General features: G+C 41.9%; 1 protein-coding gene across 2 annotated transcripts in view; it reads right to left on the bottom strand.

Annotated features, from left to right (window-relative positions):
* Window positions 1–12,619, bottom strand: part of TMEM163 (transmembrane protein 163) — a 106,937-nt gene that overhangs the window by 69,532 nt on the left and 24,786 nt on the right. Inside the window, exon 1 of one of the 2 annotated variants that reach the window (XM_033163864.1) lies at window positions 382–1,049. The exons of the other annotated variant lie outside the window; for it this stretch is intronic. Coding sequence (XP_033019755.1) covers window positions 382–556 — 175 coding nt within the window. The 5' untranslated portion in view covers window positions 557–1,049. Of the gene's footprint in view, window positions 1–381; window positions 1,050–12,619 lie in introns of those variants that run through there. 2 annotated transcript variants of the gene reach the window in all.

Consider the following 12,619-nt stretch of genomic DNA (forward strand, 5'->3'; position numbering starts at 1 on the left):
TAAATTAGAATGTGCTAGGACGTCCGTGAGGGAGATATAGAGGGGAGCGGGTGGGCTGCAGAGACTTGGCCGGACCCGGGGTGCCGAGAGAGAGAGAGAGAGAGAGAGAGAGAGAGAGAGAGAGAGAGAGAAGTGCTAGCGTGTAGAAAGGAGCCGGCCATAAGGGTGAGGTGATTGAAGGAAGGCTTTCCTGGGAGCGGTGGCTTTGCAGTGGGTCGGTCCTGTTCGACGCCAACTTAAGGAATCTTTCGGGAGCCGGCCAGGTGCAGGGCGCGCGCGGGAAAGGAAGAGAAATGGGCGCGTGACAGGAGCCTGGTTTTTGCGAGGGGAGGGAGAGGAGAAGCATGTTGTTGGGAGACGTCACTGGCCCCAAAGACTCACCTCTATCCTCCAGCTCTTCACTGAACTGCACGTCCTCCCCGACGCGCAGCGTCTCCGCTGGCTGCGGGTCCCGGGCAGGGTAGGCTGGCGGGGGAGTGGTCCCGGGGGGCTGCACGATGGTGGGCTCGGGGAGGCTGTTGCTGCCGCCGCCCAGTTCGTCTCCGGACGTCTCCATAGTTGGGCAAGGCGGCAGAGAAAGCAGAGCCAAGGAAGAAGAGGGCGAGGCGGCAGCGGACGCCAAGCCGGGGAAAAGGCGCGCGCGCGCGAGGGAGACGCCGAGGCTTCCTTCTCACGAGCCAGGCATGCAGCGAGCGAAAGTGGCCGTCGCCTCGCCTCGCCCTGGCCGCTCCTCCTCGCACATCAACTGCAGGTGGAACCCGCCGGCGGCCTCCCCGGTCGCTCGGCTCCTCCCACCGTCCTCGAGGCGGACGAGAGCGCGCCCAAACTCCCCTCCCCGAGCTCCGGCGTCGGAGGGGCTCAAGAGCTGGCGGCGTCTCTCCGGACTCGGAGTCCCAACAAGCCTTGCCTAAAATCTCCCGTTAGCCGAAGCGAACGCTAGGCTGCAGTTAGCCGGAGACTACACCTCGTGTTAGCACGAGTCAGAGCTCCCACCCGCATCATGGGAAGTTTATGTTTAATTCAACTTGTGCGCTGCCCTATTATCGAAAGAGGACTCGGTCGCGGCTGGTGGAAGCAACGCGCTCAACTCCCAGCCACCCTTTTAAAAATGCTATAAATTAAATGAGGAGGAGGAGGGCAGGGCTCTCCGGGCGTGTGGCGATTGTAGCAGCGATCGCGGTTTAAAAACAAAACAAAAAGCTATCTCAGCCCGACCTTGCTTGTTTAAAGAGATGCAGCGCAATCTATAGTATGTTTACTCGAAAGTAGGTTTGGTTGAGCTCAGTGGGACTTACTACCTAGTGTTAGGGTTGCAGACTTTCCAAGGAGTAAGGCTGCAATCCTAACCCTATCTAGCCAGGAATAAACCGCGCTGAATTCAATAGGACTGAGAAGGCATGGTTAGGATTGTGGTGTAAACCCCACTGAATACAGTTCTTCCCAGTAATCCTGAAAATCTGGAAGGATGGCAAATCTTGAGCCATCCCATTCCCAATACCTCTTGCTTCATAGATTAGTAATCCTTAGAAAATTTGATATGTAGCTGTAGAGCTTTGGCCAGAACTCATTAGGGCAAAAACCAATCCCAGAAAATGGATGTCTGTATAGGTAGGCTTGAGGCCTCATATTGGTATACAGTCTGATTTTGTTGAGACACCATCCCTATTTGCAAAAATTCACAGTACACTTAGAGGGGAGGAATTGTAAGGGTAGCACCAGGTGTTCCCCCTTCTAAATTCATAAACAGTACTGTACATTGATCAGAGTGTTTACACAGTAGCCTTACCAAATGGGTGTAGTGTGACAACACATGGAAAATAACCCTAAAACCACAAGATTACACCCAAATTGCAGGATATGGAGCACACCTTCTGACCCCAGCTGCTATGGAGGTTGAACATGTGGAAGGGGCGAGAAACAACTGTGATTCCTACTGCTCCATTGCATAAGCAAAAATGTCCACACACTGTTAAGGACTTCCTAAGGTGAGTTAAAGTGATGTTCAGAAAAATACCCGTTTAAAAAAGTTCTCAGCCACAGAATGGTCCCAACCATCTAGATTTGTGGGTGGCTAAACATTTTGCTATAGCCTGTGCGATGGGTTAGCCTTATCCACTCAGGAAAATGCATCACAAAGGCAATAGGAAAAGGGGGGCTACATATAGGGACTAGTGAGTAAGCCCACAAAATAGGTGGCTATTGGAAGGGACTGAAGCAGGCAAGGCTGCTGATGGACAGGTAGAAGGATAGGAATGGTGGGTTGGGCAAGACCAGCAGGGTCTCCAGACCTTTGGCTCACATTAAAACAGGAATAAGTCGGTTACACATTTTTAAAGAAAGTTAGAGCCCTAAAACCTGACTCATTTGAAATAAATTAGGTTTCCTCCCTGTTGGGGGGATGCAATATTACAGTCACTTCTTACCAATTTTTCATCACTAGGCTGTTTATTAATATAGTGTAACCTTAAATATTAATTGTTTGGTTTTAGCCACTATGATAGAATGTTATCAAACAATTACCATAGTTGCTAAAACCTCGTCAGAACTTTATGGCAAAACCAAACATAAATACATAATCTGACACATATACAACCAAAGTCTGATAAAATAAAATGGCTTTTAGTAACAGCAAGGAAGGGAGCCAACCAAACTTCATGGGACAAAATATTCCATAATCAAGGTGCAACCACTGAGAAGAATGTTTCATCTCACTTAAACATGCTTCTACCCAAGTGGAACCCAGAGAAGACTCTTTCCATCCAATTTTCAGCAGGCAGGGTGATAGGGAAGGAAGCAATCTGGACTTGTGTCATTTAGTGCTTTGGAGGTTAATTGCCAATGCTTTGAATTGTGCCAGGAAAAAAGCTGTACAACATGATCTCAGAGGTATGCACTCATCAGCGTCCTTGCAACTGCATACGGGACCATTTGAAGCTTCTCAAGACTTTTCAAATAAAGCCCCATGTACTGTGAGTTTAATTAATCCAACCTACCGGTAGTTGTACCTAAGGCATGTTTTTTAATGCAAAGTTCTAGCCAACTCAGAAATGAGCATAGCTGGCCAAATGCTCCTGGCTACATCCTCTATCTGGTCCTCTATTTGTAAAACTGAGCCCCAAACACACCCACACCACATTGTAATTACTCCAAAACAAGCTGAAACACTATTCCAGAGATTGTCTCTTTCCTTACCATTTTTAGATGGTACTTAATACATGCCAGGATTAATAAAATGTTTTCAACATTTGAAATGCATGGTTTTCCCTTCATTTTTTAAAAAAATATTATTCTATGTGGATTGTTGGAAAGGGTACCAGTAATTGGAATTATTTCACAGATTTATGTACTTTAACTTAGTAATGAACCCTTTAACACCTTAAAATTCCTCGTGTAAAATACATCAGAATTTGTTTTTGATATTAGGTGAATACAGAAATGGCTTTTAAAGGGTCTGTATCTGGCAAAAAAAAATGCTAAAGTATGTGTGTCTCAATCTATTTCCTATTGCTGTAACAAAATTATAATTATAATTATAATTATAATTTATTTATATATACCCCACCCATCTTGCCTGCCGTAGTCTCTATCCTATCCAGCAACACAAGAAAGGTTCTTGTCCATTGTCTCTGAAGTCAGCCTTAACTACGGATCCTATTTATGAATGAACACAGGGCGGCTTAGATTGAGCCAAATAAGGCGTTAGTCTAATCAAAGACCACTAATTTCGACTTAGTAAATTCTGACCACATCAGAACCCCTGACATGTCAACAATCCTCTTTTTATTAAATACATCATTTCTGCTGAGCCTTTTAGGGTTATCCTTCCATCGAACCCACCTTATGTCCATCCTAATCTGTATTGAGGGTATAATATTAGCCCTATACCTAATAATAGCCATATTTACCTTAATACCAACACTCCAACTATTGCTATTATACCAATTCTACTCCTAGCAATATCCGCATGTGAAGCTGGCACTGGCCTCACCCTTCTAGTCAGTTTTGTCATCCATCTGCTAGGGGAAAACTAAGAAATGTCCAGTTTATGCCTCTTACAGATATTTCCCTGGCTTGATTATGTGGATATATTGCTCAATTGGTAGCACTTGATCTCAGGAGCCCATACTAGGCAAAAAGATTTATGTATTGCATGGAGTTAGACTAGATGACTCATAGTCCCTTCCAACTTTGCAATTCTATGATCTGTGTACTGTTTTCTGCCTACGTGCAGACTGATCAAACCTCAAAGATCCTCTCTTATGGAGGCTAATCTCATCCACACACACTACTTAGTACTCATCTTTAAAATAAATAATTTGAAGTGGACTTCTGTTTGCCTTCAACTGAAGCTAGTCAGGATCAGGTCCCAAGTACTCTCCTTGTCGATTATTTTATTATTTGATACATCAGCTAAATATTTGTAATTTGATTGTTAGCAGTTATTAGATGTGAAGAATAAAGAAAAGTGGGTTTAAAAATAAATGTAGTTCAAATCCATCCTGTTGAGCTTGTCTGAATGAGGATGTGGATAGTTTTCTAAAGTCAGCAATTTTCATTAATGGCAGAACTTCAGCAATGCTTTTACAGCAGCCATTTGGGACCGTTTGTTAGTGACTATTACAACAATGGCTTAAATATATATAATATCTCTTAATCCTAAATACTAATCCTTGAGATACATTCAGCTTAGCTTTCAAATATAAGTTTATTAAATAGGGAAATGGAATCAAGGAAAAAAACATTAAGGTTGAGCTAGAAGCTGGTTTGTTTTAAATTTTCAAAGACCTATGCATATTAAATGTTTATTTGGTGCGGTGACAGGATGCAAGTGTAAATATATTATGACTGTGTCCTTTATTAAATGTTGTATTGCTGTTAGTATTGCAGTATTTTCCTTCATATAGGAGGAGGACACTAAAGCAGGTACAGGGAGCCTGTGGCTTTCCAGAAGCTTCTAGACTACAATTCCCATAATTCCTGAGCATTGGCCACACTTGACTGGGGCTGAGGGGGGTTGCCTTCCACCCCACCAGCCCCAATGGGCACCTGCCACTGCCTAGGAGTAAGCCCCACTGAACCCAATTGGACTTACTTCTTTCTTACTTACTTACTTACTTACCTACTTACTTACTTCTTAGTAGACATGCAGTCTGTGCTTTGCCTATACAAAGGACTACAGCAGAATGCATCCGTATGTATGTATGTATGTATGTATGTAATACTAGACACCTATAAAAAAACTCAAGGTGTCATACAATGAAGTTGTGATGGACACAAGTAATTTTACTCTCAAAACCAGTTGCAAACGTCACAGCATGCCACTGAGGGGCTGACTACATCATACTAGGGCCAGATTTTAACAAGCCTTGACTCACCAGGAAAAAGTCTGCTGGAGAACACTGAGTGGCTTGTGAAGAAAAAAATTCATCTTCAACCATCATCACAGCCATGGAGTCATCTTAATAATGAGCTCATACCAATGTTCAGTTGTGTTCCCTCCACTTGGATTCCAGATGTTTCCCACTTGGAGTGGTGACTTCTGCCCATTGGAACTGGTGGGCTGGAGGAAGAAGAAGAAGAAGAGTTTGGATTTGATATCCCGCTTTATCACTACCCTAAGGAGCCTCAAAGCGGCTAACATTCTCCTTTCCCTACCAACAGTAGATGGAGCCAGAGCCAATGACAAGCAGATCCAACTATCTCTCGTTTTTGTCCCCATCTTTCTCCCTGCTGAATTCTACAAGGGCAACACTGAGACTGAGGAGGACAATGATAGCCAGTGACACCCCCTGGTCAGGCAGATGCAGGGAAGACTGAGGTTGGTGCTCCACTAGCCCCAATGGACCAGCCTCTACTGTCAGCTTGCTTCAACATCTTCAGCTCAAGTGCATACCAAGGAGCAGTAAGGCTCTGCTAAGCAAGAGATGCTGCTTTGGAGTGATCCTGCCAACCACCTGAGTTATCCTTGTATTCCACAGATCAACCAGAGCTTCAAGAAAAGCACCAGCCAATGCCACACAAGCTGGAAGATTCCCTCAGTGCATTCTGAAATTCATCAGAATTTACCAGCCTCCAGGAATGGGCTATCCAAAAATCTGTACAAATAAAGAACAATGGATTATTTAGATTCAGTCTTATGATCAGTGGAGTTTCATTTGTTCCCTAGGAAGAGTTTTGAAGAAGTACATTAAAAGAGAGGGGGGTGAACTTAGAGGCTGTTATGCAAGCAAACCAGAAAAAAAATCACCAGGTGTGTTTTAGAATATGCGTCAGGTAGTTTTCTGTTGACAATTTTTATACAGGTCATTATAATACAGAGAAACCAAATGTTGCATCACAGGTGCCTGAAAATGGTTTGTTTGTCTTTCCACATTGCTCAGTTCCCTAAGAGCACACTTACCACTTTAGTGTATTTTGATGCAAAGTGGTTAAACAAGTTTATTACTAGTCATTTACTTTCTTTCTTAGGACACTGAAGCAGAAACAGCCCTGATTTGAGGGTGCTAAATGTGCAACAAGTTAGTGTAGTACTTTGTGTTTTTGCCATAAGCAATGAATATGGTGCTTGTCATCCTATCAGCTTACATTTATATTTAAAAATGTTTTAAATCTTTATCGTAGTGATTTTAGATATTATTATTATTATTATTATTATTATTTCTGCTTCATATTTAAAGAAAAAATCTGAAAGTTTACAACACATTAGAACATCAAATAAAACAATCCAGGATAAAACATTACTAAAGAAAGTAAAGTAAAATATTCTCTTAAAGGTTTCAAAAAAAAAGCATTACAAAGGAGGTCGATTACAGAATAAACTGTAAAGATAACAGAAAAATTATCTTAAACATTTCCAAAGAAAACATTACTAAAAGAAGTCAAATATAAAGTGCACATTTAAATCAGCATAATTAACAAGAGAAAAAATATTGTCATAAGCATAGAACAAATCTGCTGCTGTTGCTGCCAATCCTGCCAGTGGTGGTTCATGGCAGCTGTAGAAGCTCAAGCTCGATGACCTGGGTCTGCACTAAGAGACAGCCAAGATGTTATCAAACTTTGTTAGAGTAACAGGAAATTCAAGTACTGTACTGTGCTCCCAGTTAAGTGAGGTTAGGATATTGTAGTCATACTTCAAGTGGACCCATTAAAATCATTGGATTTCAGTTAGCCATGTAAGTCCATTCACTTCACTGGGTCTATATTGAGTCAAATAACACTTCCTGTTTTGCAGTCCATGTCATCTGAAATAGGATTTTTTGCAATCTAACCAGGGCTGTCTTACCCATAGGCGGTAGGGGTGCAGGGCACCCGGGCACCAGGCTCTCAGGGGTGCCAGGTCGAGAGTCTGGGGCCCAAGAGTTGAGTCTGGGGAAGAGCCTGTCCGTTGGTTGGAGTGCTGCGGCAGGCTCTTCTGCTGCAGGCGGCTCTGTGCCGGGAGTTTGCGGGCGACTGAGCCAGCAAGATGCTGAGGCAGCCAGCCAGCTCCCCGCTCCTACGCGCCTGGGACTGGGCAACCTGGGAGGGGGGCACCAGGTGGATCTTTGCAGTGGCGGGAAGCAGGTGGGGACAGGGCTGGCATGCGTCCTGGGGGCGGGGGCGCCACTCGCAGGGGTGTGGCGTGTGTTCTGGGGGCGGGGGGCAGCCACGATGGAGCCCCACTGGGATCACACCCCTTCCTCCACCCCTGGATCTTTGCACCGCGGCGCCGCATATGCTTAAGACAGCCCTGAATCTCACACAAGGAGAGTGAAATGTGCAAGCACCTGATGCAGAAACAATATCTCCTTTCACTGCAACAGAGCTTTTAAAGAACAAACATCTCCATTTATGAACAGATACTACAAAGGCCAACTGAGTACTTTGCTTGAGGGACCTCACATACAGTCAACTTAATTTATTTTAGTGGTCACTGCAAAATGTAAAAAATAAAATAAAAATCCAAACATGAGCTCTGGGCGTTGTTTGAGAAACTGGGTTGGTATTATATAGCTATAGTAATTAAATATCAAGCGTGGCATAATTGAGAAAGCTTGACATAACATTATGAACCTCAGAAATATGGGCTGTCACATTTTATTTTATTTTTAAAAAAATTAGAGATGAAGCTTTGAATTTAATGGCCGCGTTCACAATTCATGTTAAGCCATAGCTAATGTTCAACTGTGGTTAACACAAACTGGCAGGGTGCTAGTGTGTGGTACTCGGAACTCATTCCTTACCAGCCTCTGGAATGGAAGCTTGTGAATCAAAAGTTCCATGGACTTCTGGTAATGACAAATCTCTCGCAGTGCCACAGTACCAGGCCTGTAGTGATTAGATTTCTTGACTCCACTAGTAGAGGGGGTGCTTTTCCTAGCAGCTTTGGCAGCCAGCTGTTTATGTGGAGCTTTGCCACCAGTGGACGCACGGGCAGTCTGCTTGGTACAGGCCATTTCCCTTAACTTTTTCACTTTCAGGAAAAAGTGCCCCTATCAGCTGCAAGGTACACATCCTACTCCTTCCCCAAGAAACTCACTACTCAATCCAAATTTATTATGATAGAAGTTTTTGGGTTAAGCTCAGAAGGGTCTTGGTGGTGGTGGTGGTTTTATAACAAGTTTTTTTTTTTTAATAAAACAACAGCAACAACCTTCCTTGAAATTCCAAATTGTTATGCCTGCTTATGATGCCTAATCATAAGTTCCACACATGACTCTTTCCAACAATGGAACTCTTTCAGTAAGCAAAATGGACAAATCTTGAAAGTTACATATGAATGTACATTTGCAACGTGCAACATAGAGCAAATTCATATAACATTAAATAGCAGACTTCTTATAATTTCAGAATGGTATTTTACAGCTCTCATGCTGCTGAAAATGTCAATGTCCTTAAAAAAAAAAATCCCAGTTCCTCTGGACCATATACTAATACTTCCTGCCTGTCACCTCTGCTTATCTCTCTTTCTGTTTGTCTGTTTCCATGAAACTTCTAAGCCACCAATACCCCCAAATTTCTGATACTCTATTATATAAGTTTAAACTTGAAATGGGGCTATGAGGACATGCTTTTTTAAAATTATTTTTTATAGTATTTTATATTCCTGTGGTTGGCTTTGTACTTTTTTAATTAAAAAAGTTGGTATATAAATCATTTAAATAATGCAATTGGTTTGAATAACCAGAAAAAATAATGCATTTGTGGCTCAAAGAAAGACTTCTCATATACCAAGGATGTCTCCTGGGCTAGTTCAGAGCTGCCGATTCAGAAGCCATTGGTGAAGTCCAGCATCCATGAAATTGCACAACAAATTTCACCACTTTGAAATATCCAAAAAGCAGAGGATATATAGAAATCCCCAATATGTTAATTCTCCTACAGCAGTTTGTGTAATAAGTGGGGGAAGGGTGTCACTCGTGAATAGAGGAAATGACCTGAATGCAAAAATTACCAGGTTCAAATCTCAGCATCTGGGAAAGAGAGGCACTTCTCTAAAGTCCTGCAGGATTGCTGCCAGTCAATGTAAACACTGAGCTAGATGAGCCTGACATCTAGGAAGCAGTCCAATGCACAACAGGTTATTACATCTTAGTTGTTACTTAGCTATATTTGTTACTTAGCTATATTTTCATTTTACACTGCTGCTTTATAAGACTTCTCTTTTAGTTGTTCATCATAACCTCCTTGACCTAGGCGTTTAAAACAAAACTAGTGTCTCTTCTGCATGCATCACCTGTCCTTAAAAATGTAGCTTCCTATTCATTCAACCTACTACTTTAGATTCTGCATCTCTTAGTTTCCATCTCTTGTTTTGTCAGGCTGCTTTTTCCTTCCTCTCTTCCCCTTGGCACCACACTTGTTAAAATTTGAAAAGGATACAGCAGAAGTGCCATAAACACTGAGTGTGTGACTTATGCTGCATCACTCACCCACAAAGCCTAATTTGCAATGGATTAACTTGCCCTTAATTTTCATTTAATTAAATGTGAAAACAGCACGTGGTATATGTACCTGTGAGAATGTTTTTTTTTTAAATAAAAAATAAAAAATTAACAAGCTTTTAGAAATATAAACAAGCTGCCACAAGATAATGTCCCAAGCTGGACAGGCTGAGATAAATTCAGAATTTAGAAAATGGTTATTCCTGAATACACAGCAGGTGTGTACCTTTTTGTGTGCTGGATCCTGCTCAAGGCTTCTCATTATTTCACTGCTACATTGCTGCACAAAATTTAAGTTTGTGAATTTGATTCATACCTTAACCTACACCATCAGGCAAACCGAATTATCGGCACTTAAATTAACCTAGATGGAAGAAGGATCAAATTATACAATTTAACCTATGTAATATTTACATGGAAGTGACAGACCCTCTCCCAACTTCACTATAGGATTTCAGTCTATACAACTGAACATGACTGTGTGCAGATACAACAACAATAACAACAACAACAATTTATTATTTATACACCACCCATCTGGCTGGGTTCCCCCAGCCATTCTGAGCGGCTCCCAACAGAATATTAAAAACACGATAAAGCATCAAACATTTAAAACGTCCCTTAACAAAACCACTTAATCTCTGTTTCTGCCCTGATGGCTACTATAAGTGAGTCAGAAAAAAAGATTACATGGAATGCATGAGTTTGTCTTCTACCCACCATTCATTTGTAAATATAAATTTGCTGAGATTCAAGTTTGTTGGTTGGTACTGAAGGTCAAAATATTTCTGAAATGCCAACATCATTTTTAAAGATGAAGTGGAAACTATGAGAGAGAGAAATTAACAGTCTTATATTGTTTCTACACAAAATATTAGAGCATCTGGTGAGACTGCTGATCGATGCTGTCACACTCAGGGTCATCCTTATGGGCTTCCTATAGGCACCTGGTTTGCCAATATGAGAACATGATGCTAAGCTAGATAGGCCTTTGACCTGATCTAGCAGGGCTGTTCTTATGTTCTTAGACACATGTTCTTAGGAGTATTGGTTGGATTTCCAGTAGACTGATTTCCCTGCTGCTTCAGCAAGCCGCATGTTCACAAATTAGCACACCAGAATGGGTGCTGTTATAAAAAAACAACAACAGTGCTACTAGTCCAAACAAATACCACAGTAACAATAGTACCTAACCAGCCATTCAATTTCTAGCCATTTCTACAAGAAAGCACTTATTTGATGTACTTATTGTGTTGCTACCACTCAGGTTACTGGAGGAACTGCCACCTAGAGGTGCCTTGATTTAATCAAACATAAAGACAGCCTCAAATGTTTGCTTAGCGGCTTTGCCACTAGATGGCATCATCCATTAACTGCAAAGATTAAATACTTTCTGTCATGACCTTAAACTTGACAGAAAGTAAAATGTAATGGAATAAATATTTTTAATGTTATGTGCACTGTATCCTGATTCAAGGTTTTCTACTGAAGATATAAGGTAGCAAGAACAAAACAAGCACACGCGTGATGTAATCTGCTGCAAAGCTGGAATTATATACACATGCACACTACACAGCAGCAGCTCAAAGGACTAGACCATTATTCTTACGGATTCTCACATTATATACACAGAGAGAGAGAGAGAGAGAGAGGGAGGGAGGAAAGCTCACAACCAATTACTGGGTAAAATCTTGTTTCAGTGAAATCAGCATCTATTCTATGAAGGGCAACATTACAGAACAGGCATGTGTTTAGGGTCCTTATTGGTGCCACCACATCAATAATGCCAGCTGCATAAAAATAATAATAATCAATTGGCTGGTTTAGTGGATGATACTTTTTCTCTATAAGGTGCACCAATCCAGATTTGTTACTTTGCCCTAAACTGCCCTCAGGTGGCATGGAAACACCTTTTCCTGCCATGCAGAATCAAGCATGCTCTGCTGCCTAGTCACGTTCCTTGGCTTTTTCTCCATAGCAACAACATTTGCATTGCCTCTTCTCCACCAGGAGATTATTTTGTAGCTCTCTTAACCACTTCGTCTATCTCCACAATAAGCTTGCCTTGAACGAAGATTGTTGGAGAGTTCCAATAGTTTTTCTATCCATTCTCTTTGTTCATTCTTTAAGAGAAAGAAAGAGAGAAGGATTTGCTATCCTTGAAGCTGATTGAAAGGGCATAACTAGATCTTAAGTTAAGCATGTGATTGGACCTTGTGCACTTGGTTTTTATTTCCTAAATAGCATCCAGGGAGGATGATTCAGCTGGAGACCATGGCTTGTGCAGGGGCAATTTAACTTAGTTCTTTCTACTGCAGTTTCATTCAAGATTCCTTATCACCTGCAGCTAGCTGTTTGCCCACTGAATAAAACTGCCACTGAAAAGTATTCCATCTCATTTTTGAGCTGTTGGACTCCCACAGAAGATGGCAGACTCTCCTTCATTGGAGGTTTTTAAGCAGAGTTTGGATGTCATGGATGCTTTAGTTGAGATTCCTGCATTGCAAGGGGTTGGACTGGATGACCATCAGGGTCCCTTTCAGCTGTACAATTCTGTGAATCTGTGAAAATATTCATTACTAGCAAATATATCTTATTAGACTAATTCATATTATATACTGCCTGATAGGGTTCACTGGACAAAAATGTTGCAGGAGAAGGAGATTTTCCGGTAATACAGCATCACTCACTCATCA

Source organism: Lacerta agilis, chromosome 1 (assembly GCF_009819535.1).
Source record: "Lacerta agilis isolate rLacAgi1 chromosome 1, rLacAgi1.pri, whole genome shotgun sequence".
In the NCBI taxonomy this organism is placed as follows: domain Eukaryota; kingdom Metazoa; phylum Chordata; class Lepidosauria; order Squamata; family Lacertidae; genus Lacerta; species Lacerta agilis.